The sequence below is a fragment of the Colius striatus genome, chromosome 5 (genome assembly GCF_028858725.1).
Source record: "Colius striatus isolate bColStr4 chromosome 5, bColStr4.1.hap1, whole genome shotgun sequence".
Classification (NCBI taxonomy): Eukaryota; Metazoa; Chordata; class Aves; order Coliiformes; family Coliidae; genus Colius; species Colius striatus.
In genome coordinates this window covers 52,514,044-52,541,837 of record NC_084763.1, presented here as the reverse complement: position 1 = coordinate 52,541,837, position 27,794 = coordinate 52,514,044, and the positions used below count along the sequence as shown (strand labels likewise).

Below are 27,794 nucleotides of genomic sequence, written 5' to 3'. Positions count from 1 at the left end.
ACACCTCCAAAATAAGCCTCCTGCATACATACAGTGAAACTGGCTACTGCTATCTGCTCTTCCATGCACACAATCTTACTTCATTATACTTTCTCTTCAGCAGTTATTCTAATTGGGTATTTTGTCTATGGCAGATGAAAAAGTACAAAGACTTCTTGTTGTTGCAAATGAAATCAATGTTAAGAAATTAACTTCTGTCACACAAATTTAAAAACAGGAAAAGAAATATCACACTAAAATGAATAGGAAAAAAAATCTCTATACCTGAGATTTTACACAGTACTTCATTGGCAGAGAAAGAATGATTGAACTCCTTCTATTAAATCCTGTGTCTACCAGTCCACAGATTAAATCTGTGCTAAGTACTGAGTGGACACTTACGTGCACATAACAAAGCAGAGTGAGCTCTCCTGCAGCAAAGCAGGCTCACGCAAAGCAGTTCGCTAAAATTCTGCCATTGCAAAAGCAATCTCCAGACAGTCAAACTTTCCAGCTGGAAAAGGTCAGTCTGAAAGATCTGACTTCTGTGTTTGCTTGGCCCTGGAACCCAGCCTTCTCATTCAAAGACACTTCATTCCTAGAACAGTAATTCTCAAATTGTGAAAAATCCTCCTTTACAATAATCACTGATATAACACCTACTTACTGAAATCAATACCACATCAAATATTTCTTCTAGAATGATTGGAGAAAGCCACAAATAATAAGAGCATCTATTATGAAACTTAAGACAACTATTTCTCCTGCAATGCTAAAAAAGAAAGAATAGGACTGATATTGACATGTAGAAGTTTGAAAAATTGATCTTCAGAAATGAGGAAAGCGAGAGGAAACCAAGCACCAAACAGAAAGGGCATAAAATCTGTGAACAAGCAAAGGGGAAAAAATCCAAAACTGCCCATTGCTTGGCAAATCAATCTCAAGGTCCAATTCAAAAACTAAACCAAATTTTAGACAGACATTTCAGTTACAGAAAGCATAGGGATTAGACGAAAAGGGTGTTCCTGAAGTAACTGAAAGTTAACCAGGGTGCATACAATCACTTTAGCTCCGGAGCTGAAAGGGCTGAATTTATGATGAGCAGTGAAAGCCACAGTAAAATTTGATGGCAGCGGGAATATGTTTTAAAACAAACAAACCACACAATAAAGGGAAAGATAATCTCCAAGATCAAGAGTGATAAACAGAAGTAGAAGACATTGGAGATTTAAAAGTACCAAAAAAACCCCACCCAAAACAATCTCTATATAGTTTTTCTTCTCAAACGTAACTACATGTAGTTCAAGTTGACTGCAGATCTCTCAAATGGATGTATCAAATACACTGATGAAAAGAAATAACTAGAGTAAGGATGCTTTAAAAGTTATAAATATCCCTGTATAGTATCCCTGATTGATGACTACAGTTCTTAAATGAGTGAACAAAAAAGGAAAAAAGGGGAATCAGAAGACAAAGTGCAGAATGTATTTGAGCAGGACAGAGAAGACTGGCAGACTGTTCATTCCTCTGAGAGTTAGAACAGAAAAAGAAAAATCTAGAACAAAAGCCATAAAAAGTGTCACCAAAGAAGAGAGAATAATTATTAGCTCCAGAGGTTTGCATGGACAATCACCATGAACCACACTGAAGAAAGTTCCTAAGATGTATTTACAAAGCCCTAACAATACTCAAGCATCACAGTCAGCTCAGCAATTCTCAGCAGTGGCCACCAGAGAACCTGGATATTGCCCTTATCAAACCAGAAGCCTGAGCAGTCCCAGCAACAATGCCATCTTGGTAACAAACAAATCTTTATGCATGGCAAAGGACAAGAAGTCATTTAGGTAACTGCCATTCTCTATCTTTAGTCTAGGATTTACAGTTTAAAATCAGGGATTTAGTTTGGGAGGGGAAAAAAAAAGGTTCCATGACACCCAGTGAGCTAATGGCTAGTGAAAACTGGAAACCTGTTGCCAACTACTAATCTGGTACACATGTCTAAAGAGATCTGCTCTGAAGTCTAGAGAGGAATGAAGACATTATAGAGAAGAGAAAAAAAAATCAGCACAGGTCACTCATTTTGAGAGTTTGTTTGCATCTTTCCTGGGTAAGGGAGATAATGAAGAGCAACTAAAAATATGGAGGAAGTATATGGGAAGAATCTGCTTTCTTTTTTGGGCTGTTTATTCTAGTCAGAAGTGGTATTCTCTAGTCAAAGATGGAGGGAAACTTGACTTTGCCCTCCTTTGTCAAGAAGGGAATATCACTGAGACTCTAGAAGGAAGGGTATGAGCTACAAATTAGATCAAGTCATCTGAAACACTGTCTGGACCTGGCTTTGTCAGAAAATAAGGTAGACTTTCATACTTCATTCAAATAAAACTACCAAAGTCTAACCTAAACAGAAATCCAAGGACAGAATAATAGGCAAGGTGAAACTTCAAATGTCATCAAAAGATCAGTAATGATTCTTTTGAAGATTAGCTCCTTTCTTTGAGCTACAGTAGCTACTACAGTACATTTTCCAGATTACTGATACTTGAAACAAAAAACAATTTCAGAACATTTATACCAGAGCACATGCAGTAATTCTTGCTAAAGTCACCAACTCAATATTTACCTTAAAAATTTAATACATAAGAGCTTGAGCTTGTTTGGCAATTGTCAACAATGATAAGAAAATTCTGTGAATCTGATGGTCAAATGAAGAATGGAAATGAGTGCAATGTATGTACTTCTTTAAGGTTTGTAGATAAACAGTCTGGGACTCCACAAGCAACCGTTGTGCAAGTTGGGGGTGGGGGGTATTGGGTTTTAAGCTAATAGCAAGTACTACTCTTGCAGCTGGAATGGGAAATACTCTGTATATTTGTCTTAGCTAAACTGCAAAATATTGAATATCTGATCAAGATACAATTCTCTCTTGACTGAGAAATCAATTTCAGAAACCATCCTAGTCCACTACTGTCTTTCCTGGCCATAGTATCAATCTGATCACGTCTAACCAGCTGTCATGTAAGGCACTCATATCTCATGACAGCAGACAGGATAACCAATACCTTGATAATAATGGGATACCGTTAATGCGATGACAGTGTCTTTGAGTTAATCTGTTAGAAAAGAGCACAGAAGCTATGGGAACACATCTTATATATTCCAGAAGTGAAGAAACATTTTACAGCCTCCTGCTTTCTTTCAGTCAGAAGTTTAAGATATCATGCTCTCTAAATACCTTTTAATTTTTTTTATTTTTGTTTAAAATCTTAATTTTGAGGAAGCCAAACACATAAAAGACAAAATTATATCTTAGAAAGAAAATATGTATCTCTGTATTCAGTGTTAAGCGGTGTTTTTATAACTATATTTACAAGAGTAGTCAACAATCTGCAATGTAAAACAGCAATCTATTGAAGAACACTTTTAAACCAAAAAATAGTGTCCCAATTTATTCTGTAGACTTCAAATACTACAAAGTGCATGTAAATGAATGTACTGGGAACTTTAAAACATCATGGTTTGAATCAGATTGTGTATTATCAAGATTAAAGTTCTCTATTGTTAGAGTATTAATTTTACTTCAAGTGTATTTGTGTCTGTACTTTTCATAGGGAGAATGTTATATTATCTAAACATTTTAGATTGAAATATGGTCTAGTCAAATGTACATCTTCAGAGACTGATAGAATTAAATATGATGGTTTTGGCTTTATCTTGATTTTTTTGTGCAAGAAGTATGATAAAAATCAGTTGCAACTTAAATGATGTTTACTTGTGTCTCTATTTTTCGATCCATTGTTGGAAACTGGAACTTACATGAGACAATCTGAGGTTCAACTGTTAAGGTAGCTTAAAACAGGAAATACCACCAATATCTCTTCTATGACACTGTCCATCTAAACTCTGCACTTGAGTTATATCATACCTACAAAACTGGACTTCCTAGAAAATGCAGCCTTATTAAGTCTTTCACTACCCAGCTTTTTTTTTTCCTAGTTACTGTTTCTTTAGGTTCTCAGGCTTGATTTCTCAGTACATCACTTCCCATATGTAGGTATTAGCAAAGAACCAAGTCTACCTTAAAGTCACATCTCTTGAGATTAGTCAAAGCACATGCACAGCATGGAAGCAATGAGTAAGATTAGAGATAGGGTTTAATTACTTTAGGTATTACCTAGAAGTATGAGTTTATCAGGTCCCTGCACAATAAATAGATCAACTCTATTTAAGCAGAAACAGAAAATTGATTGTACACTAAAGAACTGTAGTAAAACCTTGGAATTCAATGCATTTAATTCAACACAACTTTTAACTTTAATATGTTCACTTAAAAGTTTCTGCATTTCAAACAGGTTCCCTGCTGCAAAATTTATTTTGGCAAGTTTCTATCTTTTAAAAACTTCTAGAAGTGAGGGCATTTCTTCCTCCTTACAATGTTAACATTCAATAGAAAATATAGACATTGAAATTTTCACAGTGATTTTTGTAACTGAAACAGTATTGAAATCTTCTTTAAATCAACAGGAATAAGCAAAGACATTGCTATTAACAAATACCATCAAAATTAGGATAACTAGAGTTAGGTAAGTTTCTTGTTTTGGAAACAATAAGATTAAGTACATCACAGCAAAAACCTTGCTGGGGAATTAATAAATTAAAAGAATTACTATGGGATAAAGGAACCATAAGTTAAAAGGTGAGGGGAAACTACAAACCAACTCTGCTTAACTCCAGTAGGAACACAAACCCAAGACTTCCATTTTACCTTGTAAAAAGAGAACTATTGTCCAAGACTCAGATTTTAAGAGTTAATGCTAGTTACTAAAGCAAATTGACTAGAAGCAGATCATATGTTACTGAACTCATTCCAGATATCTGTTAAAGACCTGAGCTTCTAAAAATGTGCTTAATCGTATACATTTATCAGCAGAAAAAGACAACTGTGTAACAGCAGTTATTCTTCCTTCTTATGATCAATAACTACAACAGCAGCATGGTGGATTTTGTGCCAGTTCCAGTAGAATTCATGGAATGTACAGCTACAGACTTTTGCATTTGTCCAAACTACAGTGACAATTTATTTGATGTTTCAAACCCTTTTATTTTTTTAAATGTAATTAAAACCAATTAGCTACAGACTGCTTGATGATAAAACTATAAAATGTTTCATTCACGAATAAAGCTACAGACATGCAATTTAATAATTTATGTAACAAATCTTTCCCGTTTGAGATGGAGACATTCAGACATTGGAGACGTTCCCACACCAACACATTTGTTGTAGTAGACAAGTCAACAGAAGCTAATTCAACTTGAAATAAATATAGAAAGATATTACTCCAGACAGATGCTAAGAAGCCACCAGGACCATAGCCTTCAGCTGAGACTGATGAATGAAATTTAGATACAAAGCTGCAGATCTACAGGTGAGAAAGGTGACCCAATACTCCACAGAACTGTCACAGGGGTCTTGGCAGTCTGGATTCCCATTCACACACAAAATCCCCAAACACAACAGGAGAGATCTTGAGAATTACAAACCAGAAAGTCTATCATCCATCCTTACTAAAGGCAGTAGGGGCTATAAAAATAAAGCCACAGTAAACGGATAAATGTGGTCTGATGGAAGAGATGTTACATGACTTCTGTACAGAGAAGTCCCTGCCTCATGAACCCACTTGAGGCCTTGGAATGCACCAATAAGGATAGAGGGAGGAGGTCTGGCAGACATAGTACAGTCTCATTTTGAAAAAACCTTTGGACAAGGTTCTACACCAAAGGTTACCAAAGAAATTAACTTGCCATAGGATGGGAGGAAAGATTCTTACAAATAGAAAATTAATGAACAGGATACAAAAAGCAAGGTTTCATGGTCCAGTTTTCAGAGCAGAGAATAGGCAGCTGAAAGGTCTCCTGCTGGTGAGATTGATGCTGAGACTGGCTTTATTCAGCACTTTGAATGACAACCTGAGGAGTAGAAAAATCTCAAAGTTCATAGGTGACACTATACATTTTGGGTAGATACCAGACACTAGCAAGGGAATGCCAAACCAAGTGAGACAAGATTCAGCATAGGTAAGACTGTCATCTTAAATTAAACCATGCCTACACTGAGCAGAGCTTGGAGCTGGCGAATACAAATCATTAAGCAATCCAAGACACACTGCTAACAGTTCTCCAAACCTACTGTATAGCACCAGTTGAAAGATAATCACCAACAATGCACCTTAACATTACTGATGGAAAACTGTGGAGGCTGAGAGGTATGACGGGCAAATAGACAGCAAAACATGGCTAGGTTCACATGCTCTCCCCAAGTAACACCAGCTGTTGTAACTGGCTTTATTATTTTTAGTTAGGAAGTGCAAGGGTTATACAGAAGTATATAAATAATTAACCAGGGTGGAAACCAGCCAAAGCACATTGGCAGCATCCAGCACTCCCTGAAGGTACCCAAGGAGTTTGTGGATGACATGCAGAGGTGCACTCTCCACGCACAGGACCTGACAGACACCAGGATCCCTTGTTTGAGACTCACTACTAGACTACTATTAAACATTTACAGTCAAGGCAATGCAAAGGTGTTTACTATTCTCAATTGCAAATAACATTAAAAAAATAATTGGAAAAAAAAAATCACATTATTTGTAACTGATACATGTCTGTTCAAAAAAACAAATCCTCTTCAGAAGCTATACTGTATGACATCACTGAGGAAAAGAGAACAAAATTAAAAGAAAACAGAAGCAGGTATCTCCAGTGACAAAAAGAATATCTAACTATATGGACAGAAAGTGATTTTCAATGAAGGAATCATAGGGCTGTGGAAAACAACAAGGTACTGATCTACCTGCACTACTGTCCTCAAATCTAAGTTCACTAACCAGTGGTCTTCACCTCTACCAAAAAATTAAGAGGTTCATGTGGTCAGATTTTGGTGACAGAGGGGCTACAGGAGTGGCTTCTTTAAGCAAAGAGCTGCTAGAATCTTTCCCTGTAGCTGATAGGGCCACTGCCAGTCAACTCTAAGATGGACTCAAAACTGACCAAGGCTGAGCCAATGAGCAATGGAGGTAACACCTCTGTAATTAATGTATTTGCACAGGTGAAGAAGTCACTGCACAGATGCTAAAACTGCAGCAGCAGAAGGGAGGAAGAATGTGAGAACATCTCTGCAGACACCAAGGTCAGTGGAGAAGGAGGCACAGGAGGTGCCCAGGCACTAGAAAGGAGATTCCTCTGTGACCTGTTAAGCTGCCTTTGCTGAGGCAGACCCTGCCCCTGCAGCCACGGGGAAGGATCCCCCATCAGAGCAGGTGGATGCCTGAGGGAGACTGTGACCCTACACAAAGCCCACACTGGCGCAAGTTTCTGGCAGGACCTGTGAACCCATGGGGGATCTACACTGGAGCAGAGCAGTTCATTAGTGAAGGACTGTTTCCTTGTGGCTGAGACTCACACTGGGGTAGATCATGAAGAATTGCACCCTGTGGATAAAACCCACATTACAGCAGTTCATGAAGAACCATAGCCCATGGAAAGGACGCATGTTGGAGAAGTTTGTGAGAGCCTGTCTCCCATGGGACAGACCCCACACTGTAGCAGTGGGAAGCGTGAGGAGGCCTCCTCCTGAGAGGAAGCAGTGGCAAAGACCATCTCTGATGACCTGACCCTAACCCCCTTCCCCATGTGCTGCTGAGGGAGAGGAGGTAGAGAACCAGAAAGGAAAGAGGGTGGGGGATGTGTTTTAAGATTCAGTTTTACTCCCAGTCCTCACCAGCTTGAGTCTGTTGTGCCTGTGACTGTGATGGCTGAGTGAGCTCCCTGTCTTTATCTTGACTTACACACCCTTTGTTATATTTATTTCTCCCCTGTCCATTTTAGGTGAAGGAGAGATAAAACAACCTGATGGTACATTCATTCGTAGGTAAGAAGGGTAAGTGTAAAAGGAATAAACCATCATGACTGACAAAATTAGTTGGTTAGTGTCTCTCGGTCCAACAGAGGATTGGAATTTTTTTTTTTCACTTTATTTTTCAAAATTGACACAGCTCTGGTTAAGCACCAAGTGTTGCACAACCAGAAAACACAAAGACCAAAAAGATTTACTAAGTGGGCTACCGGTGCACTTCAGCATGGGATCTCTGCAATATATAACTAAACATGCATGCAAGTCAGTTATATCTGATTTATAAGTAGAGTACATAACTGATGGACAAAAGAGGTTTGTTCTTTCACTACTCTAAGTGGCAAGAGACAATTCACTGGCTGATACCCTCAATCTGTATTTCAACTACTGAAATACTATTTTCAATAGATCAGTCCAACATTTGAATTCACTACTTTGTTTCTAATGTTGAAAAGCTACTGGAACAGGAATACAGGAAAATGCACAAACCACACAGGTTACAAACTGGCAGAAGAAATACTTTCTGTTCAACAGATAGGTAGACTCAGGGTGGAAAACAAGTTTATTTCAAATTTTTAATTAACTGAAGGAAGTGCTTGAATTGAGTAATATTTCCTTTCTATTGAAATGTTACAGACTTCCTAATAGGAAATGGGAAGAGCCTCCCATAGGGATGAAATTTTATAGACTTTTTCCTACTGTAACATTGTAGTAGCCACTGTTAAACAGTATCCAGTAAAACAATTACTAATATGATTGCAAACTGTCACAAACTTAAATGACATATTGCTCTTCTACTCTCCCATCAAACATTCATATCCCACGAAGAACACTATAGGAATCACTGACTATGAAATGGTGATTAAATATAAACGCTAGTTTAAATCGGTTTGAAATGTTATAAGACATTGTTCTGTTGCAATATTTTTAGAGGTAGGTAAAACCAATTATTGTCCCATAGAGGAGCAGCTCTTCATCCCAAATCGGTGTAATAAGGCTTCCTCATGCCCTTCCTCAGCACTGAATGCTGCTTTGAACAAGCAAAAGCTCTTTACAGTGTTGGAGATACAAGCATTTTAGGATTACAGTAAAAATGCAAGGCTCCCCTAGTTTTTCCTTTTCTTCTTTAGGCAGAGAAGGTTTGCAGCTCCTACCCATCTTCTGATTTTTTTCTGCAAGTTTTCCAAACTAACATGGAGAAAGGAGAATTTCAGATCCAGTAGAGATGAGGGACTGCTTATGATTTTTTTTTCTCATTCCACTGCTTGACACGAAGAACGGTTTGTAAGGCCTGTGAGCTGGGTCATTCAAGAAATTTACACTTAAGCAATCCATCAGATGAGAGCCCAGTAACACACAGTCCTGTTTTTAAGTGTTATTTTCAAACTATGTTGTTGTTCACATAACTGTAATATACAACACACTGACACATAACTGTTTACAAATCACTTTTATACAGAGCTAGCAACATACAAACAAGGCTAATAGGCAAACAAACAAGAAGCAAAAGAAATCCAGAAACCCCAGACCTCCTCATTATTTAGGGAAAAACAACAATTTTAGATGCAGGATAAAAACCACAAACACTACTGTTTAGGAACACAAAATTGAGAAAAGCAAACCTTATAGGCACAGCAATATGGCTAAGCAAAAGCACAAACACTAACAAGCAAATCAAAAGCAAATCCACAGGGTTTCATATGCCACGTGAATTTCGTTAGCACAGTAGGATGCTGTGCAAAACCGAAACATTTCAGATATACATTAATTTCCTCCTTTTATTCATTTTAATATCAGACCTATTCTTATAGATGAAAACTCCTTTGTTATCACTTACACTCATTCTTACTGGCTCAGCTGTGTAACAGCACCACAGGCTCTTTGTTACTGGCTCTGCTGAGAACACAAGGAGCACCAACCCAATTAAGGAACATTTTATATGCTGAATTTTCTTTTTTTAATTTTACCAAGTACTTAAAATAGCACCATAGATACCTCCCTTAAAGCTATCATTTGCTCTAGATCTGATTAGAAAATGGTGTTAATCTTAATTGCAAAATGACTCTAGAAGGAGCATACAAGGTTTACCATTCAACGGAATGAAATTAAGGTTGTCTCAAATTTTTCTTTACACAACTTTACAAACACAATGACTAAAATCCACAGCAATCAAGCAGTAAAAAGCCCACTGGGAAGTCATTCACAAAACTGTATGTTAGATTAATTATGGAGCTGTTTTAGATGCCAACATTGGCACATGGAATCATAGAATAATATACATGAGAACTTCAGCAAAGATAATGAAATCTGAAACAATCATAAAACATATAGCCTTATGTGAGTACCAGAGGCCACCTTTAAAGGTTACCTACCAGTCCTCACCAAGAAACTGGTTTCTCCCTTCAATGAATTCTAGGTCATAGAACTTTTAGGAAATAACATAGTTGTTTCCTACTGTTATATATCCTTCTACAGCAAGAAAGAAGAAAAATATAACCTGAAAGAAACCAGGAAAGTATTGTATGAATGAATCACCAGGAAAAGTTAACAGCAAATGTCTTTAAAACTACTTATAATGATAGATTCTGAAACACTTTTGTGTCTTCAAGAGAGAAGTCAACAGTGAAACAAAAAAAAAAAAAACCAAACCAACCCTGATTTCCTTGGACAACATCCAAATAGAAATTTAATAGGAAACAATATAGAAAACATATTTTATGGACAATACACATTTCACAAGTCTAGATGTCTTGATCATTTAAAAATGCAGCAGCTATGAACAAAAACACCAGGGAACATTACACATATCTGATGCATGTCAAGGCACTTCTAAAATGACAGCATCTTACCTGGAAGTTCAGCACTAGTAAAAAAGGCAAAACCAAAATATAAACATGAAAACCCATATCCTGCAACATCCTCAGTTACAAATCTGAGCAGTTATGACAACTGCTTCTCTATGGTGACTCTTGTGAGCAATTAAATTACTCTGTAGTTCAGAACAACTTTGTTCACTTGGATCCAAAAGCATAAACAATGACTTCACACTATTTTAATAATTTACATTTTCTATGACAAGTAGTTTCCAGAGCTGCTGTAAATCTCACTTCTATGTATAACTTAGAAGCAACATACTCAAATAGGAAGTTTAAACCCATGAAGGGATGGAGACTTATGTCTCAATAATATACTAAGAAAAAACATACAACTACTTTTATGGAATGAACCAAGATTACAGCTAAAGCCCCTAGAAACAAATCTGAATTTTCTAATGCCATTTTTGTTTAAAGCAGCACAATGAGTCTATTACTGTCTCAGTGTTGATATTATATTTGGGGGGCTCTTTTTTGGCTGTAACTGTCAGAACAGTAGAAGAACTGTTAAAAACAATTTTGAAGAACCTCCTCTCATCTCTCACTTAAAAGAAATGTATAGTTTTGCCATCCAAATAAAGGTCACCTAGTTGTTAACTATATTTAACAATTTGGAACAAGAAAGTCTAAATGTATTTCACCTTTCCAACTAAAAACTCTAATGTTGCAATTGACAGTGCTTTAAAATCTAATGCCTTCCGAAAGTACTAGACTTGCTTAAAATATATTTTGAACAAGTAGAAAACATTCTTGACAGACCATTAGACATGATGTTTAATCACCATCCCAAGAACTTTGATTCCTTGAAGTAATTGAGATACCAAGCTGCTACATGGCTTCATGTCATTTTCACAGCACAAGAATTTGAAAGGTCACAGGGAGTATCCTAGTTGTCACACAGATAAAAATCTTACAAAAAGGAAGAAAAGCTTACAGCTCATAGTTTTGACACAGTTATCTGAAAAAGTAATGCCATAATTGCATGTGTGTGAAGCTTGATCTTACTAGATCAAGTACTTACAAAACTTGGAAGACTGAAGCAGTATTACCAACCTAGATCTCATTTTGTCTAAACATTTGCAGATAATTCACCCTCTACAATTTTGTAACACAGCACCCACATATGTTAACCTCAAAATGCAGCAGAGAGAGGAACAGCCTTAAGCATTAGAAGAGCAACCAAAATAAGTCTCTGGAGTGTGATCCAGATTGCCACTGGGAAGAAAAAACTGCTGAGTTTCTGAGCTACCCTCCTTATTTCCCCCTCCTGTCATCCTTATGTGCACCTTGCCTGCCAGGGAAGACAGAAGATGTACATGGGTAAAGGTAAGCTATTCTTGCTGGGAACTTGAGAACATTCCTTGAATAGATGCAGCTCTCCCTCACATGCTTCTTCCAACTTGAGGGGACCAGTGACCCACTCAACACCAGAACTAGAGCAGTGCCAGACAAGGTAACACTGATGGCTTCAGAGATTGCCATTCTTTATAAAAAATAGGTTACCAATTTATGTGCATGAACTTGTATAACATGAATTCACAGCTCTAGAACTGCAGTGATGTACACACTGCATGTCATCAGTCAATACATTTGCATAAAACAAGACTACATAAAAAACCAGAGAATTCTCTTAAGTTTCCCATAATGGTGTGCAATATTATGAAAGCCACACAATTTGTCATGGGGATGATTCTTACTAAGGTCCTCACAGGACGATGACAGGAGTTAAAATTCAGCATCAGGCATTTACTATAAATTATAGTCTTAAAGGTGAAGCTACCTCAATATTTTTACTGTAAATCAGGAGTTTACATGTAAAGCAATGTTCTTTACTATACCCACTGAAGCAGTCCTGGAGTGGATGAACTGAATTCCTTTTGGATAGACTTTAACTGTAAGATGTAAAACCAGGAGCACAAATAGTACACTTCAATACAAATGAGCATTGAGTCCATGCAGTCAGCCTGGAATTGGCTCAAGCACTAGAAAAACCCCATCCCTGAAATGCAAACTACACAGACACCAACCCCTCAGCATCAACCATTCTGTTCTACAGAGGCAATCCTCTCAGTCTCTCCCGCCTGCCATGGTACACACAGCTCCCCTGTTCCAGTGTCCTTGAAAGGAGTTCATTAGCCCAACATACTGAGCTCATCTAGAGGGCTTGTGGCTTTCTGCAGCCAAAGAAATCTGACTCCTTGGTTTTCATGTCTTGCACTTTCTTGAAGTCACTAACATAGCAGTGTCTCAGAGGCTCTGGAACCAAAATCAGGTTCTGTACATGTAGTTCTGACTTTGTACTGCAGCATCATCTAGCAAACCCATCATTTAACAATTACATGGATACGATGCTCTTAATTCTCTAAAGCCACATGAATGGATTAGATCTGGTTCAAAACAAATCTCAAGTGCCACAAGGAAGGCATAAACCAGTACTGAAGAAAGCATCCCTCTCAACATTTTTCAGAAGTTATATGTTTATCCACAATGTTGACCCGCAAGCCCCACCCATGTGTTAGCTCTCCCTCTGGAACCTGAGCTCCCAAGGCCTCTTGTACTACCTCAAAGGGCACTCAGAGAAACTTTGTGTTTTCTTTCATACACAAGCTTGGCAGAACTTTAAATACAAACCTCTTCGCTTACTTGATTACCAGAAGAAGCCAAAGCCTTATTCAGAAATCCCTTGGTCCTAACTGATCCAACATATACTGCTCTGCACAGGCCAATTCTAGCAACACAGCTCATACATTTTAACACCTTTTCACAAACAACATTCCCTAAAAAATTATTGATCAGATTGCTCATATCCAAGAATCATATCGCAAAGTTCCAAGAGATATTCAGAGGCCTGTAATGCATTCCTTGCTGCATGTCAAGAAGTGTACAGGAGCAGGTAATTCCCTTAAAGTCATATAAACAGTTATAATCAAAAGCATCTTTTGTCACAGAGATCCACAGGTTCACCTGATGCCAAGTTGATTCCTCAAGACCATTTCATATTTATGCAGGTATCAGTTATTGAAAACTAAGAGATAACATAATTAACTTGATCTGTTTGTTTGTCCATCATACAAGCTTGTAGTTCCCCAGATCTTCCTGGAACTTTTCCAAAAAGCTGGCATTTAGATGTTCTCAATTTTATACTGAGTTTGCATAGCCTCTGATTTAATTCTGATGCCTCATCTGAGCTTTTAGAAGAGTACTACTTGGTCCCAATCCCCTTGTCAGTTTGAAAACGGCTATACTGAAGTGACCACTGAAATTATTATTACATCTGATCTGTCAAGTACTTTCTTCAGTAACCACGAAGGACACGGAAATTGAAGCTTTTCTCAAGCCAAAGGTTACCTTACCTCCACATTCTGCTAGGTCAAACTTTGTGAGAACAGCAATGTTTTAGATGAGCCATTCAAGTTCATCACATCTGCAATTTAAGAATCACTAAAGGAACAGGAAGGTAGAGTAATTCTCAAATTGTTCAGAAAAGCAATAATAATGACATAACATTGCAAAACTTAGATCTAATGGTAACATAGCATATATAACAGATTAACAAATTGATAGATTGTGTCTTTGTATAAAAAAACCCCAGATATCTAGGTGCTAGTCCTAACACTCCGGGGTTCAACAAGATGACCTCCAGAGGTCCCTTGCAACCTCAACCATTCTGTAAGCATTTATAAATGCTCAGTTAAGTTCTCCCTGAAGTCAAGCACTAAGGACAGTTGTTCTAGCAGCCAAGACAGTCACAATCTCACTCTTCTGTCATTCCCTATTCACAACCAAAATCCATTCCATTAAATCATCCCCTCTCTGTCACAAATTTTGGAAAACCCTACAGCAGCTTGAAACCTAACACCCTGACAGTGCCACAGGACAGTTACCTGACAATGCCAAGAGCCCCTAAAAAGACAAGATGCAAAATGGTTACTCCCACAACCAAAGACACACAACAAAAGAACAACCACCACCAAAGCATCATTTCTCTCCAATCTCGGGAAAAAAATCCAGCAGCCAGAGGCTTCAAAGTATTCTAGAGCACTACAGGACTTTCCACAGCACCTTCTCAGTTAAGGTCAACATCAGCTTCTGACATTGGGTATGAGGTTCAACAAGCCGCCACTACCACAGTTCTCCCATCAAAATCTAAGCTGCTTTAATGCTTTAATGAAGCACTGGAGTAATTTCCTATATTTTTCCAAAACACAAGATACATTCAGGAAAAAAAATCTGGCAGCCTTGATGTTAACAAACATTGCTGAGGACCTGTACCTCAGACGCAGAAATTACATTCTCCATAAGAGAGAAGCACACATATTCTATCCCTCCTGTGCTGAAATGCCAAGAAAAACACCTAAGCACAGGGAATAAAGCCACTAGGATCAGAACTACAAATTAATCACAGCATTCCAGTCAAAGGCATCTGAACTAACACAATAGTGACACACAAATCAACCAGTAAGCTCCATTAAAACACAGAGCTTTTTCAAAAAATAGCAGAAAGCCTGAGGAAAGATGCAAATAGCATGAAGAGACATTATGGTAAAAGGCTGCTTTGTGTTAGGATAGTTGAAGTAGGATAGAGCACACCTGGCATTTGTGCAGTGCCCTTGACCAATTACCCTTCACAGGGTAACTTAAACAGCTGCAGCTACTTAGGGAGTTACTGCAAGTCAGAACCCTGCTACAGTATCTTGTTTGGAGCTTCAGGTACAGGTCAGAGCTGGAGAAGCAAGGAGCAGGAACAAAGGATACAATGTGGAAGAACCTCAAAACCTAAACACTACTTTCCAGTGTTTACAAACTTCTGCTGATGCTCAACTTCAGTGCTGTATTTGTTGATTGTAATAAACATTGTAATACATTTACATTACATATTGTAATACATTGTAATTGTATATTACTGTACTCACAGGTATATTCTCCTGCATGCACAAAGTATCCAACACCGTCTACACTTCAAGTCTTGGTTATAACAACATTATAAGTATCGAGCATATACTTACAACTAACAAAACTGTTCAATTTGTGTTGCACTTCCACCAACTTTTCCCTGCTCGTGTGTTACAAGTGATTCAAGTTGTCCCTTAACACTAGAAGCAGAGTAGGGGTGGGAACTAGTGGAATATGTCCTTGCTAAAAGTAACATCATATTTTGCTAAACATACTGTGTGAGGTACAGATTCAGCCCTAGAAAAAAGGACTGTGAAAAATATTAACAAAGAGTTGCCGATCAGATCTGAACATCACTGATTGAAACAAACAAAATTTTGTATCCCAACACTGAAATTGCTTTTGAGGAATTAAAACTTAGATTTTGAAACTCATGAATGTGAAGCTTAGTAGCAGTGTTTGTTATGTTGTATGCATGATGGTATTCCAGAGTATTTGACACAAGAAGCTTAAAGCAGAAGAGAGAGATTAAAGTGATACAGAAGCTCCCAAATATTATTAACAACCACAGCTGATAGTTTCCAAAACAGGGTCCTTGCACATTACAGACATCTCCCCTCTCTTTGTAGGCCCTAATGAAATACACCTGCGAATACAGCTACTATTCTCCAAAACTACACAAACTACATCAGGAAATAAACTTCAGGATAACAGGGGAGCCACTCAAACAGCAAGATCACTCACCAGAATGTAGTGTCAGGAGACAAAGAATAAAATGTCTGTTGAGGACTCTGAGTAAAGTAACTGATTATAAAGAATTGCATACTTAATTACTGAGGTGAGGAACACTGAAAGAAAGAGACGAGAAGATCGCAAAGATGCACAGAGAGAGTGCTCAGGCAAGATCTCACACACACACAGAGAACACAGCATCTAGAGATGAGGAAAGCCATCAAGTGGAGGCCAGGACAAGTGGTACAAATAGAAGACATCAAGTGGCAGCAAAACCAGCAAACACTTCTAAAACACACCCCAAGAAACACGGGATAAGTGTTGGGAGAATGGGTTCCCATTTTGCCCACATATGCATGAAAATTAGCCAAAGGTGCATAATAAATGCTTTAAGGTAATCTTAAATGTTAATAGATGAAAACCATGTACAATAACCAACATAGACAGCAGGTAAACAAATACAACAATCTACAAGCCGTTACCATAGCAAAAGGTCTACCACATGGCATGCGTGAGAGAAAACAGGAGGTGCAATGCATGTTGATGCACAATCTTAAGCAGATAAGGAACAAGCAGCTATGCAGAATCAGTGAAAGATGAGAAACAGCCATACCAAGGACATGTACAGGATGTGCGAGAAGCCCCTGACACACTTTTATCTAGCTATAGGTACATTTGAAGAAAATGAGATATTTAGAAGAGCAACAGGCGGTAGGAACGCACGAAGGTACAGTGGGACAGCTGACTTATGCTGAGGTCAGAAGGATAAAAAAACAGAATAGTACTTGAAAGAGAGCAGAGCTCCTGCAGAAGAAAGAAAGAGTCTGGAGAAGGGACAGGAGCCTTGCCCCGAGCCTCGAGAGACGGGGCACGAGGGGAGGCCCAGACTGCAGCGGCAGAGCCGGGCAGCCACGCGTGCCAGGGCAAGAGGCGGATGACAGCGCCAGGCGAGAAGGCAAGGGCCGGCGGGGCGAAGGCGAGGGGCACTGCTGTGGGGAGCAGCCGGGCGGCGGCCGCGCAGGGGGTTTGGAAACTGCCAGCCATGTTCGGCAGAGGCAGGGACGGCGTGACAGGCGAGACCCGTGCCCGCAGGAAGGGACTGGGGCAGGGGGCGGCGAGGCGCGCCTCGGGGCCCACGACGGGAGGACGGCGAGCGGGAGGAGGGGATCGGTCTCTCAACTCACCTGCTGCACCCCCAGGAACTCGTAGAAGTTCCGCGGCACCTCCTCCACCAGGTCGAAGAGCTCCAGGTCGCCGCTGTCCCAGGCGCGAGCGTGGGGCGCCAGCAGAAGCAGCAGCACCAGGAGCGGCAGCAGCCGGAGACGCGGCGCGGGCCGCGGGCGGCCCATGACCCCGGCAGCGGCGGCGAGGACGTGGCCGGGGAGGCTCCGCTGCAGCCGCGCACGCCCCGGCTGCAGCTACGCACTGAGCTGGAAGGAGACAGGCCCGGCCCCGCCGGCAGCGAGTCCCACCGGGCCGGGGGGTGGGGTCCCCCCCCTCCGCCTGACCAATGGCCGCCCGCGCAGCCCGTGACGTCGGGTACCCCGGCAACGGCCGGCGCTGGCGCAGTGGAGGCGCTGCGGAGGGGCGGGTGACGGCGGGGCCCGCGGGCAGCGGGGCGGGCGCGGGAGGCCCTGGCGCGAGCTCTGTCCGCGCGACCGGCGGCGTTCGCGCGCCCGCCCCGCCCCGCGCCGCCTGGCGGCCCTTCCCCCGCCCGGCCGCTTCCTGCCGCCGCCTCCCCCGCGCGCCCGGCCGGGCCGCCCGGCGCCGCAGAGCGCCCTCGCCCTTCCCGAGGCCTCTGTCACCCGCGGTAACCCCTGAGGGCAATGCCACACACGCCCCCCGGCCCGGGGGACGGGAGCGGGCCGTGCGGCTCCCGCCCCGAGCAGCGTTCGCTCAGGCGGGGAGCAGGGTCCCGAGGGGCGGCCGCCGCCTCAGCACCCGGTACCAGGCGCGCCCTCGGGGTCACCCGTCCCTCCTGTGTGGTGCCCGCCGGAGGGGAGCGGCGGCGGGAAGGGCCGGTGGCACACAGCAGCTCCCGCAGCGCCGCTGGCCTGGAGCCCGCACGCACCGGCTTCACTTTAGAATGCGGCGGTTATTAATTCCTTACGGCTGGGTTTGATTGTTGTAACCTGTTTCACCCTGAGATCACTCCAGCGTTTTGTCAATATGAACGCGGTTTTTAAGCTGTTTCCCTTGGACCTTTCGTTCTTTCCTTGCTTAAATTAACGTTAAACGTGTACGCTAGATGAGAAATTAGATGGAGACTTAATAGCTTAGCAATACAAATTACCAGCGCTAAATCACTTTTCTCCGCTACGGTCAGGCTCCTTGGAACAGCCCATCTGTTTCCTCTCCCTGGAAGATAACTCACTATGAGAATCTTCTCTTTAAGAAAAGACAGTTTCACTCATCCATGAACTGAATCAAGTTCAGAAAATAGTTTTTCCAATTAAAGAAAAAAAAAAAGCAGCCCCAATGCCAATCTTGTGTGCACCTGATTTCACCCAGGAGCAGCTAAGCAGCATTTACAAAATCACTGCACTGCCTTGGATACTCTATGGGAATAGCTAAGATGTGGTTTTATATATGCTCTGCTTAATTCAGAGTATAGACTTGAACTAACATAACCATTATCAATTTTCCAACTCATAAAGTATAGAGTGGTCCTAGGTGTTCTCTTGTATTGAAACCATTCCCTTTTGTACGAACTCTTTAAATATTAATTAGGTTGATATTTAAACTCGTGTTTCCATATCCCATATGCATGCCCACTGGGCTACTAGGATCATGATTCTGCCTCCGGCTCTGTTTTCTGAAAAGACACCTAAACCCATTTGCCAGGAAATAACAACTTAACCAACAGTATCTGATGTGAAATCTTTTTAATTCCCCCTTCTCAAACAGGAGTGTTTAATTGTTCATTCTGATAATCTTAAAAAATGCTCATCCCACTTGATCACAGAGCCAAAAAAAGTGTCTTCTAAAGAATGAGAAAGTACAGAGAAAGTCATGGGCTAGTTAATTTATCAGTTGCTTTGTTTTGCTGGAGTAACTGAACCTCGTAGAGATCAGTTTCTTCCCTCGACCTTATTTTCTTAATCTGTTGGTTTGCACACCAGTATTCATAGCATAAATTCTTCTTGTTGCCGTGTGTATCTACATTCTGGCTTTCAAACCTCAAAATTTACTGCACAAAAATACTAGCTTTGGATTTTAAAAGTTGCCTACTCATAAGATTGTAGAACAAAGTTTAAAGATGCAATGTATCCCCAGAAACTAGGGGCAAATGAAGAGTTCAATAAGGTAGTATTATTTTAAAAGCAGGCTAAAAGGTTTTTTAGAATGTGAGGTCAGCAATACTCAAGTCCCCTTAATTTCCAAATTCTCCTTCCCTTCTGACCCATTCTGCATTTTCCATATCTACTTCATCTTGCTTCATTCCATTCTAAGCCTCTTAAGTTGATCTGATACAATGATCAGCTTCCAAGAGAAGCATTTGTTATTTTGATCTTATTTTTCATAATTCAGAATTTCTTATGAAGAATGATCCCTTTCCAAATCCATCTCTGGCTCCTCTTGCTCAGACTTCTTACAAGAGCCTTCCAAAACCTTTTAAAAACAGGTGATCTATTCCACTGAGACTTGTAAAAGCTGTGCAAATACTGGCCACTAATTACAAGTAGCTTGTGGCTTTGGTCCTTTTGAGAACAACAGCAGATGATAACTTACTTTGCAAAAAACAATCTCAGAATTCTGTCTTCAGATAAATTATTAGTTTCTTTCAGTCAAGAGAAATGTGTCTTTAGAAAGAATAATAAGATTAAAAATGCACTAACGAGAATGGGATTATGATTATTTAACATGCATATTTAAGAGATATGTTACTTTCAAGACAGAATACTTAAATGATTCCAATCAGTTTTAACAATGTGGGAAATCTGAATACTTGTTTTTATTCTGCTTCTTAAACCATTAGAAGAGAAGACCTGATACTGCATGTAACGTTTGTAAAAAGGATTTGTATTTAAAGTCTAGACTGGGAGATTAGTTTAAATGTTTCCGTTAGAATCATTCTGTGTTCCCAAGAGTAAATACTGAAATTTTGTGAAGAAAAGGCTATTAAAATGCTATAAGCACCAGGCTAATAATGACAGTTATTATCTTCTCATTCTTCTGTTTTCCTCTGTAAAGTCATGAGTTATTTTTTCTTGGTGAGTCGTTCGAGTCCTTCCCGCTTCTTCAGCACTTCAATTAATCCATAAAATGTATCAGTTAAATTAAAAGTCTGCTCTCAGAGAAAGCCCTAGCACAAAACAAATGCAATCAAATTCAGCAATGCTTGCCTTCACCACGAGCCTGCCACGACACTCATGAGAAATGTCCAGTGACACGCATAATGACTGGCGATTTGGGTGACCAGTGACGACAGTTTAAAGCTCAGTGTGGCAAGCTGAGTGGAGGAGAAGGGAGAGTGTGACACACAGCTTTGTCACTTTGGTCTAAAACTACTCATGTTAGGAGGTATTAGTATTTTTTTCCCGTGACTCAGACAAGACATTTAAAAGGCTTACAGGTCAGAGAAAGACTTATAATTCTGTATGTAGTCTCCACAGCTCGGCAGCTCCTTTAAGAATGTGGAGAGCTATGAAGGCAAGGATGGCATTTTCTTTCTCTGCCATTTGTTTGCACACACAGGCAGGTATCACTGAATCAGATATGCTCTGTCGTGAAGCTCTTCTTTGCAAGCCATAAGGGAAAGCATCTACAGAAATAATTTGTTTAAATAAATCTCTGTTCTGATGCTAATTGACAGTAGCACCCAAGGCCGGAGGCATGAACCAGTTATTATTAGCGTTTTTACTAGCACTGAAAGACCAACATGCTTCATAAGCCCAGTAGGATTCACACAATCATATTCTGAATAGCTAAACAGCCTGTGATTTCGATGTCTCAAATGAACAGCAGACACCTAGAGGAAAGAGCTTATTAAGAGACCACCCCTTTTCTTCCTAAAGATAAAGCCTTATCTCCAGTAATGACGAGCCTGACTACTCTGCAGTCCATTCCAGCTTTCTGTTCTGGCTGTTTAATTTAGGTGCTCTACACGGTTTATACAGTAACAAACCCATGTTACAAAGCTGCTTTAAGAGTTTCCTGCACCCTGCCCCCAGCTCAGCAGCTTGTTCCTACCTCTGTGCCACTGTTTGCTGGCTCCTCGACTGTGCTAATTCGATTCCTTGTGGGCCACGTTATAAATCAAATCACTGAAATGATCCTTTTTAAAAAAAAACAGAAAAAGAATACAATGCTGTTTATACTTGCATACATACACATACACACATAAGCCTTATGCACACAGAAGTTATCTCTGTGATCCAATTTAGAACACAACCCACTAACAGCTGCATTCGCACAATCAAGTGGAGAGCGAACTGTGATGAAGGAGCAAGAACAAGAGGGCAGAGCAGGCAGGAAACTGCTGGGCTTAAACTGGCTTTCTCATTGGAAATAAAACCCTTTGTATAACTGCACCCAGAGAGCTGAAAGCAAGCTGTTCCCCGAGCTGTGAGGCTAAGCAGAGCAGAGGGAGGAATTCTGTTTCGCAGCTGGCAGGAACATTGGAGGACTTGCACCGGAAGAGAGGGTTCTCCTGCAAAAGCTGCGAGCGAGGCGGCAGCAAGCTTGGTCAGGGGATCCTGTGGTGCTCCGTCCCGATTGGCAAGCAGTCTGGTTATTGCCTTTTTAAGAGATTGTGGTGGTGTTTTTTAAAGCCAGATCGTTTTGCAGATGCAGTTTAGAGTGTAGCCACACAGACAAATGCAGTGGAGACAGAGGGAAGGTAACATCCAGCGTGGCAGTGGGAAAAGAAGGGGGAGCAGGATCACTTTATAGCAACCCTGCCCACTGATTTGTAAGCAATATGCCATTTGCGTAGACCAGCTGTTACCTTAGACTAGACATAAGTAGAAGGAAGTAAAGAAAATGTGGGAATGGAATAAGCAGCAAAAGCAACAGAGCTAAAACCAGAAAGCTATTATGGTCCATCAGACATGAAAGAATATGATTTAGGAAACAGCTAATTCGTGCCTGGCCCAAGCAGCTCAGTCCTCTCTTTCAGCTACATTTGTTTTTCTTTTTTGCTCGTGTTACATCATGAGTGCCAAGACCCAAACAATCTCTGCCTCCTGAGTATGCCATACCCTATGATGCAATTTTGCAAAGCTGGAAAACTACCTGAAGCTGTATTAACACCATACCAGATGACTCACAGACTGTGCGATAAGAAAAGAAGGTTCATCTTCAAAGTAACAAGTAGTATAAAGCTAACTTGTGAAGGATTTCATCATTATAAATGGTCTTTTTGCAGCACAGATGCATAATGTTTTGTTGCATGACATGACAATAGTCTGTCATTATGTTTAGATATGTCTTTTCCTGAAGAAAATCAAGGTGAGGAAGCACTGTCCCAGGCAGAAGTTCAGGGGCTACAAGGATTAAAAGACAAAATAAAATCAATGTTTGGAAGGGTTCTGCCATCTTTTTAAACAATGTATTCTTGCCACCTTTCAAAATGATCTGTGGCTTAAACTGCACATGGTTGACTTGCAATGTCAATTTCGTTATTACTGTTCCATGAACGACATCCTGGTAACTCTATTCACATATGGAGATGTTCAACAATATGCAAGCTGAAAACCTCTAAACAACTTCTAGAAACATGTACAGCTCTTAAAATTTCCATCCATGGAATGTTATTCTAGTTTCCCAGAATGAGAGATCTCGCTGTACAGATGACATTACTGATCTCTAGAGAAGGGCATATCTAAAGTTGCTGTGCAGAGGAATGTAATTCCCATGGTCCATAAGGTAATAACACTGGAAACCAGGGATTCTCAAGACTATGCTACGTTCTCAAGACATTTGTGTTAATGCACCAGAAAAATCAAAATAAGCAGCATGTTATAGAAACATTGAAAGCCTCATACAGTTTTCAAACAGTGAGGCTGATTCCTTTTATTCTGTTCTGCAGCAACTATCAAGGTTGGATGGAGCTCGTTCATAACAGGATTTTGCTTAATGATGTTTGACATATTAAGTATTGCTTAGCAGGTTACTTTTACTTTTATTCAATGAAGCAATTAGTATCTCATTTTAATTTCCAGTAAATTTTCCTAAAAGTGTAATATTTTTCCAAATTAATTCACCACCAGGGGGCAAAGAACTATTTCTCCAGAGAGAACATGTTATATTCGTTTCATAAAGGCATGACCCTTCCAAGGTCCTTTTCTACTTCATGGCAATTGCAGATGTGACTGAAAAAAACATTTTTTTTAAAGTTTACAGAACTGATAATCTGAGAGACATCTTTACCATTTTTACCAGCTTTGACTGCTCTACCATTTAGGCAATAGCTAGGAGAGCAAACTGGAGGACCAGGAAGAGGTGTCACAAGATGGCTGCTACATAAGAGCTGCTTCAGCCCTCTTTGTGTGCGTGGTTTTACCACGTCTCTGTCAGGCCCACACCAGGCTGTGTCTTGTACAAGAAAAACACGAACCATCTAGGCACAAAATAAGGTAACTAGTCATTTAGTAGTGTAACCAGTATCCTAACACTTTTCATGGAATCACAGAATCATCATATTTCAGCTGATTTGAATTCCCTGCACAATGATTTCAGTGCTGTTCTGTTCCTGCTTGGTCCGTCTTTGTAGATGTTAGGAATAATTTTTAAAATACTTTGATTTTTAAAATGAAAAAATTAAGTTTAAATATCATCAGAGTATTTTCTTATTGCTATGAAGATGATACAATTCCATTTGTCAGTACGTAACACTCATCTCCAACTTATTAAGATGGTAAGTATGTATGTTTGTGACATTTGCTAAAGTACTCTCCCAAGAAAGGAAGATACTAGCACCACGAAATGTTGGAGAAGAGATAAAGAGTCAGGCAAAATGAAAATAAAAAATATATCATAATAAAATAAAATACATTGTGACCATGCCCAGAGAGACTGTGCAACCAGAAGCACAATGTGTGAATAGTACAATGGAAGAACATGTTACAGCAAATGTATGTAGGAATTAATCATTGGTTTGTGGGCTATCATTTCAATTAAATGATTGACTCCATTCAGAAAGTGACTTGAAAGCTCTGAGAGATGAGTGTAAGCCATAATATTTACTCAAGACTGAAGTTTCTGTATCATAGGGTTGGGAGAGGGGGGAGTTGTGGTGAATTGCTGTCCAGTTCAAAATTGAGGATAATACTCTGAAATGTGCTCAGGATGTTTAAAATGTTTTCTTCAAAAAGTTAAATTTCAAGTTATATAGTTTTTGCATTTCATGCTTGCATTAACAGAGTTGTCAGTCTGTGGTTATATACTGCAAAACCAGCAGAACTAAACATATGAAGACCGTCAACATGAGGTATGTGTACGTGTGCTTTTCTAAGAAAGATGCTGTAAAAACCCTTCAAATTCCATATGAAATAAGACAGTGCATTTAATTGTGATTGGAAAAAGAAACCTATTGATGCCAGAGGAATTCAAGTCTATGCAGATACCATAAAGGAATTCCCAGGAAGTCAAGTCTGAATTGGATAATCCCATTTACACACACACAGCAGAAAAAGTATGTAGCTAGAAATCAATAAAAGGGAATAAGGTGGGATTATTCCCTGATTGTATTTACCAAAAAGACGGGCAAATGCAGAGTCCTGCACCTCCAGAGAAACAACCCCATGCACCAGTACAGGCTGGAGGTGACCTGCTGGGGAGCAGCTCTGCAGAGAGAGACCTGGGAGTCCTGATTGATAATAAACTAACCATGAGCCAGCAAAGTGCCCTCGTGGCCAAGAAGGCCAATGGCATCCTGGGATGCATCAAGAAGAGTGTGGCCAGCAGGTCAAGGGAGGTTCTGCTTCCCCTCTCCTCTGCCCTGGTGAGGCCTCATCTGGAGTCCCATGTCCAGTTCTGGGCTCCTCAGCTCAAGAGAGACAGGGAACTTCTAGATGATCTTTAGAGATCCCTTCCAACCACTACCATTCTATGATTCTGTGAAACATATCACAGCATCTTGCTGTTGGTAGATTATATTTGAGTTTTGTTCAAATCATAACATAAATGGCCAAAATCCATCCTCTTCCTCTACAGCTGTGATGTCCATTTGCTCTCAGGGAATATATTTCAAAAACTAGAGCAAGACATTTTACTTTCATTACAAGTATAAAATGTTATTTTCAGAGAATCAAATTACTCTCCAAAGCGCTTTTTTTCCCCCAAAAATTCTGCAACATAATTTCTCACAAAATTCTATTAGCCAGTGCAATTTCTCTGTAACTAACATCTCCAGGAAGCAGTCTTTAACAGAGCTTTAACAGCTCTCAACACTATGGGATTTTGTTGTTATTAGATTTTGCTGTGGTGTGAGTTTCACTTACTACATCACACACTGAAACAACAGAGAAATAAAAATAAAGATTTCTCATGCTAAGAACCTGTGACTGAAAATAAAAGGTGACCTAAACACAACAGCTACAAATGGTCCAAACCTTAGAGAAGTGCATCACCTCCTGAAGCAATATCTTTTTAGACAAAGCATGTCTGCTCTGAATAGTCATTTACAGTCCTTAAAATATTTAACTTTTTACAGTCATTTAAAATATTTCACTTTTAAATTCTAAAAGCCAAATATCTGACTTTGTCTTACTGATCTCTGTTTTCAGAATCACTGTAGTCACAAAGAAATATTTCATGTCCTGCTTCTGCCCTTTAATCAGTTTTTCTTCCTCCTGTATTTGCATTCTCTCTCACCTCCCCTGTGTCTACTCTGTTGTGCTACCAAATAAATATTAAATATGTTGTACTCATTTAATTCTCCTTAACCAGGCATTCAACTCACTTAATAAATACTTCTTCAGTGGGCAAATATTAGACAAGGAATATGTAATATAGAGTGTTATTTAGCAAAATATATTTAATGAATTCTATCAAGTGTGAGGTATAAATATTGACTTCTCATCCATGTGGAATGTACAGGAAGAAATCACTTAGTGAATGCTCCTGATACATACTCCTGGTCACTGGCAGGCTGAGAAGGTAGCTTGCAGAGCAGAGTTGGAACTTACACAGTGGTATTATTGAGATCCACTTCTATGTGACTTGCACTAACGAGCCATACCTTTCAGCACGTTCAGCCATTAGAAAGTTACAAGACAAAAAAAGAGTGTATTTATTGGCTTGTCAATAGCATGACGATCCTCTCAAAATCTAAACTGTGAAAACTGGGAAAAGCAACCACCTTTAATATCTGTGCTAATGGATGTGATAGTTAAACTGTAGATCCACTAACTTATTTTACTTGTGTTGTGGAGGCTTGAATATTTGTTTATATTAATTTACTTTTTGACCTATAATACAAGCTCACAAATTTTCTTGTATTATGCAAATATTAAGGAATTTGATGTCAAAGTCCATTGCATGCCTTTAGGATGTAGAAGATGTTGAAGAAGAGCTCTCTTGTCTTTATTCCATTTATACCAGATTTGCTTTTAAAGCCAAATTCCATTTTTCAACTTTATTTTTGTGGTAAAATATTTATTTTAAAATAGTAAACAAACATCAGACTAACAGAGTTTTAATCAGTACTAGATCAAAGTGCTCTTATCTCTGTCTACAGGCCAGGAAAGGACTCCATTATATCACTTAAGCACCATTTAGAGCTGAGTAGGTGATTTATTCTTGGAGTATGTTAGAGGAAAGGGCAGAAGGAATTCTCTCTGCAGTATCTCCTGCTGGGTGCAGGCTGCCCTCCCACAAACTCGCATGTCAGTGACAGATAATTTATGTGCCACCAGCCATCAGTGATTGCAGTCCTATCAAATATAGGCCTAGAAACCCTAAGTATAAAGCCAGGATGGTCCCAGTTAACTGCATTGCACATGCACACTTCAGTGCATGCACAGCACAGCATACAGATAACAGGTGAAGCAGACAAACTGAGCATGCCCAAATGAGCTGTAGTCCTGAGGCTAATTACTGTCAACGTACAGAAGAGTTTGTATCCCATATGACAATCATACAGGACATAGATCTTTCATGCTAGATGCTTTGTATTACAAGGAGTGTCTTTCAGCTCTAGCTGATGAAAAGTGTGATTCCTGCTCTTCCTTGTGCTGGGTGGTGTGGGGAGCTCCTGGTAGCATGCAAATCGTCAGCTTTACAGGCCACCAGGAGCTCCTACTGCCACGCTCCCCCTTCCTGGCACTTTCCCTGCTGCTTTGCACAGCCTCTTCTCCCTCCCATTCCCCAATCACTCCAGGCCCTCTGCATTCCCCCAGCTGCTCACTCAGCCCAGCACTCATGCCAGCCTCAGCCTTGGCTGTGGAGAACAAACCTGGGCAAAC

The 27,794-nt window shown here is 40.1% G+C and overlaps 1 protein-coding gene across 1 annotated transcript in view; it reads right to left on the bottom strand.

Annotated features, from left to right (window-relative positions):
• Positions 1-17,956, bottom strand: part of DNAJC1 (DnaJ heat shock protein family (Hsp40) member C1) — a 107,815-nt gene extending 89,859 nt beyond the window's left edge. The window contains exon 1 of the mRNA XM_061997154.1: positions 17,568-17,956. Coding sequence (XP_061853138.1) covers positions 17,568-17,732 — 165 coding nt within the window. The 5' untranslated portion in view covers positions 17,733-17,956. The remainder of the gene's footprint in view (positions 1-17,567) is intronic.
• Positions 17,957-27,794: the final 9,838 nt, after the last annotated feature.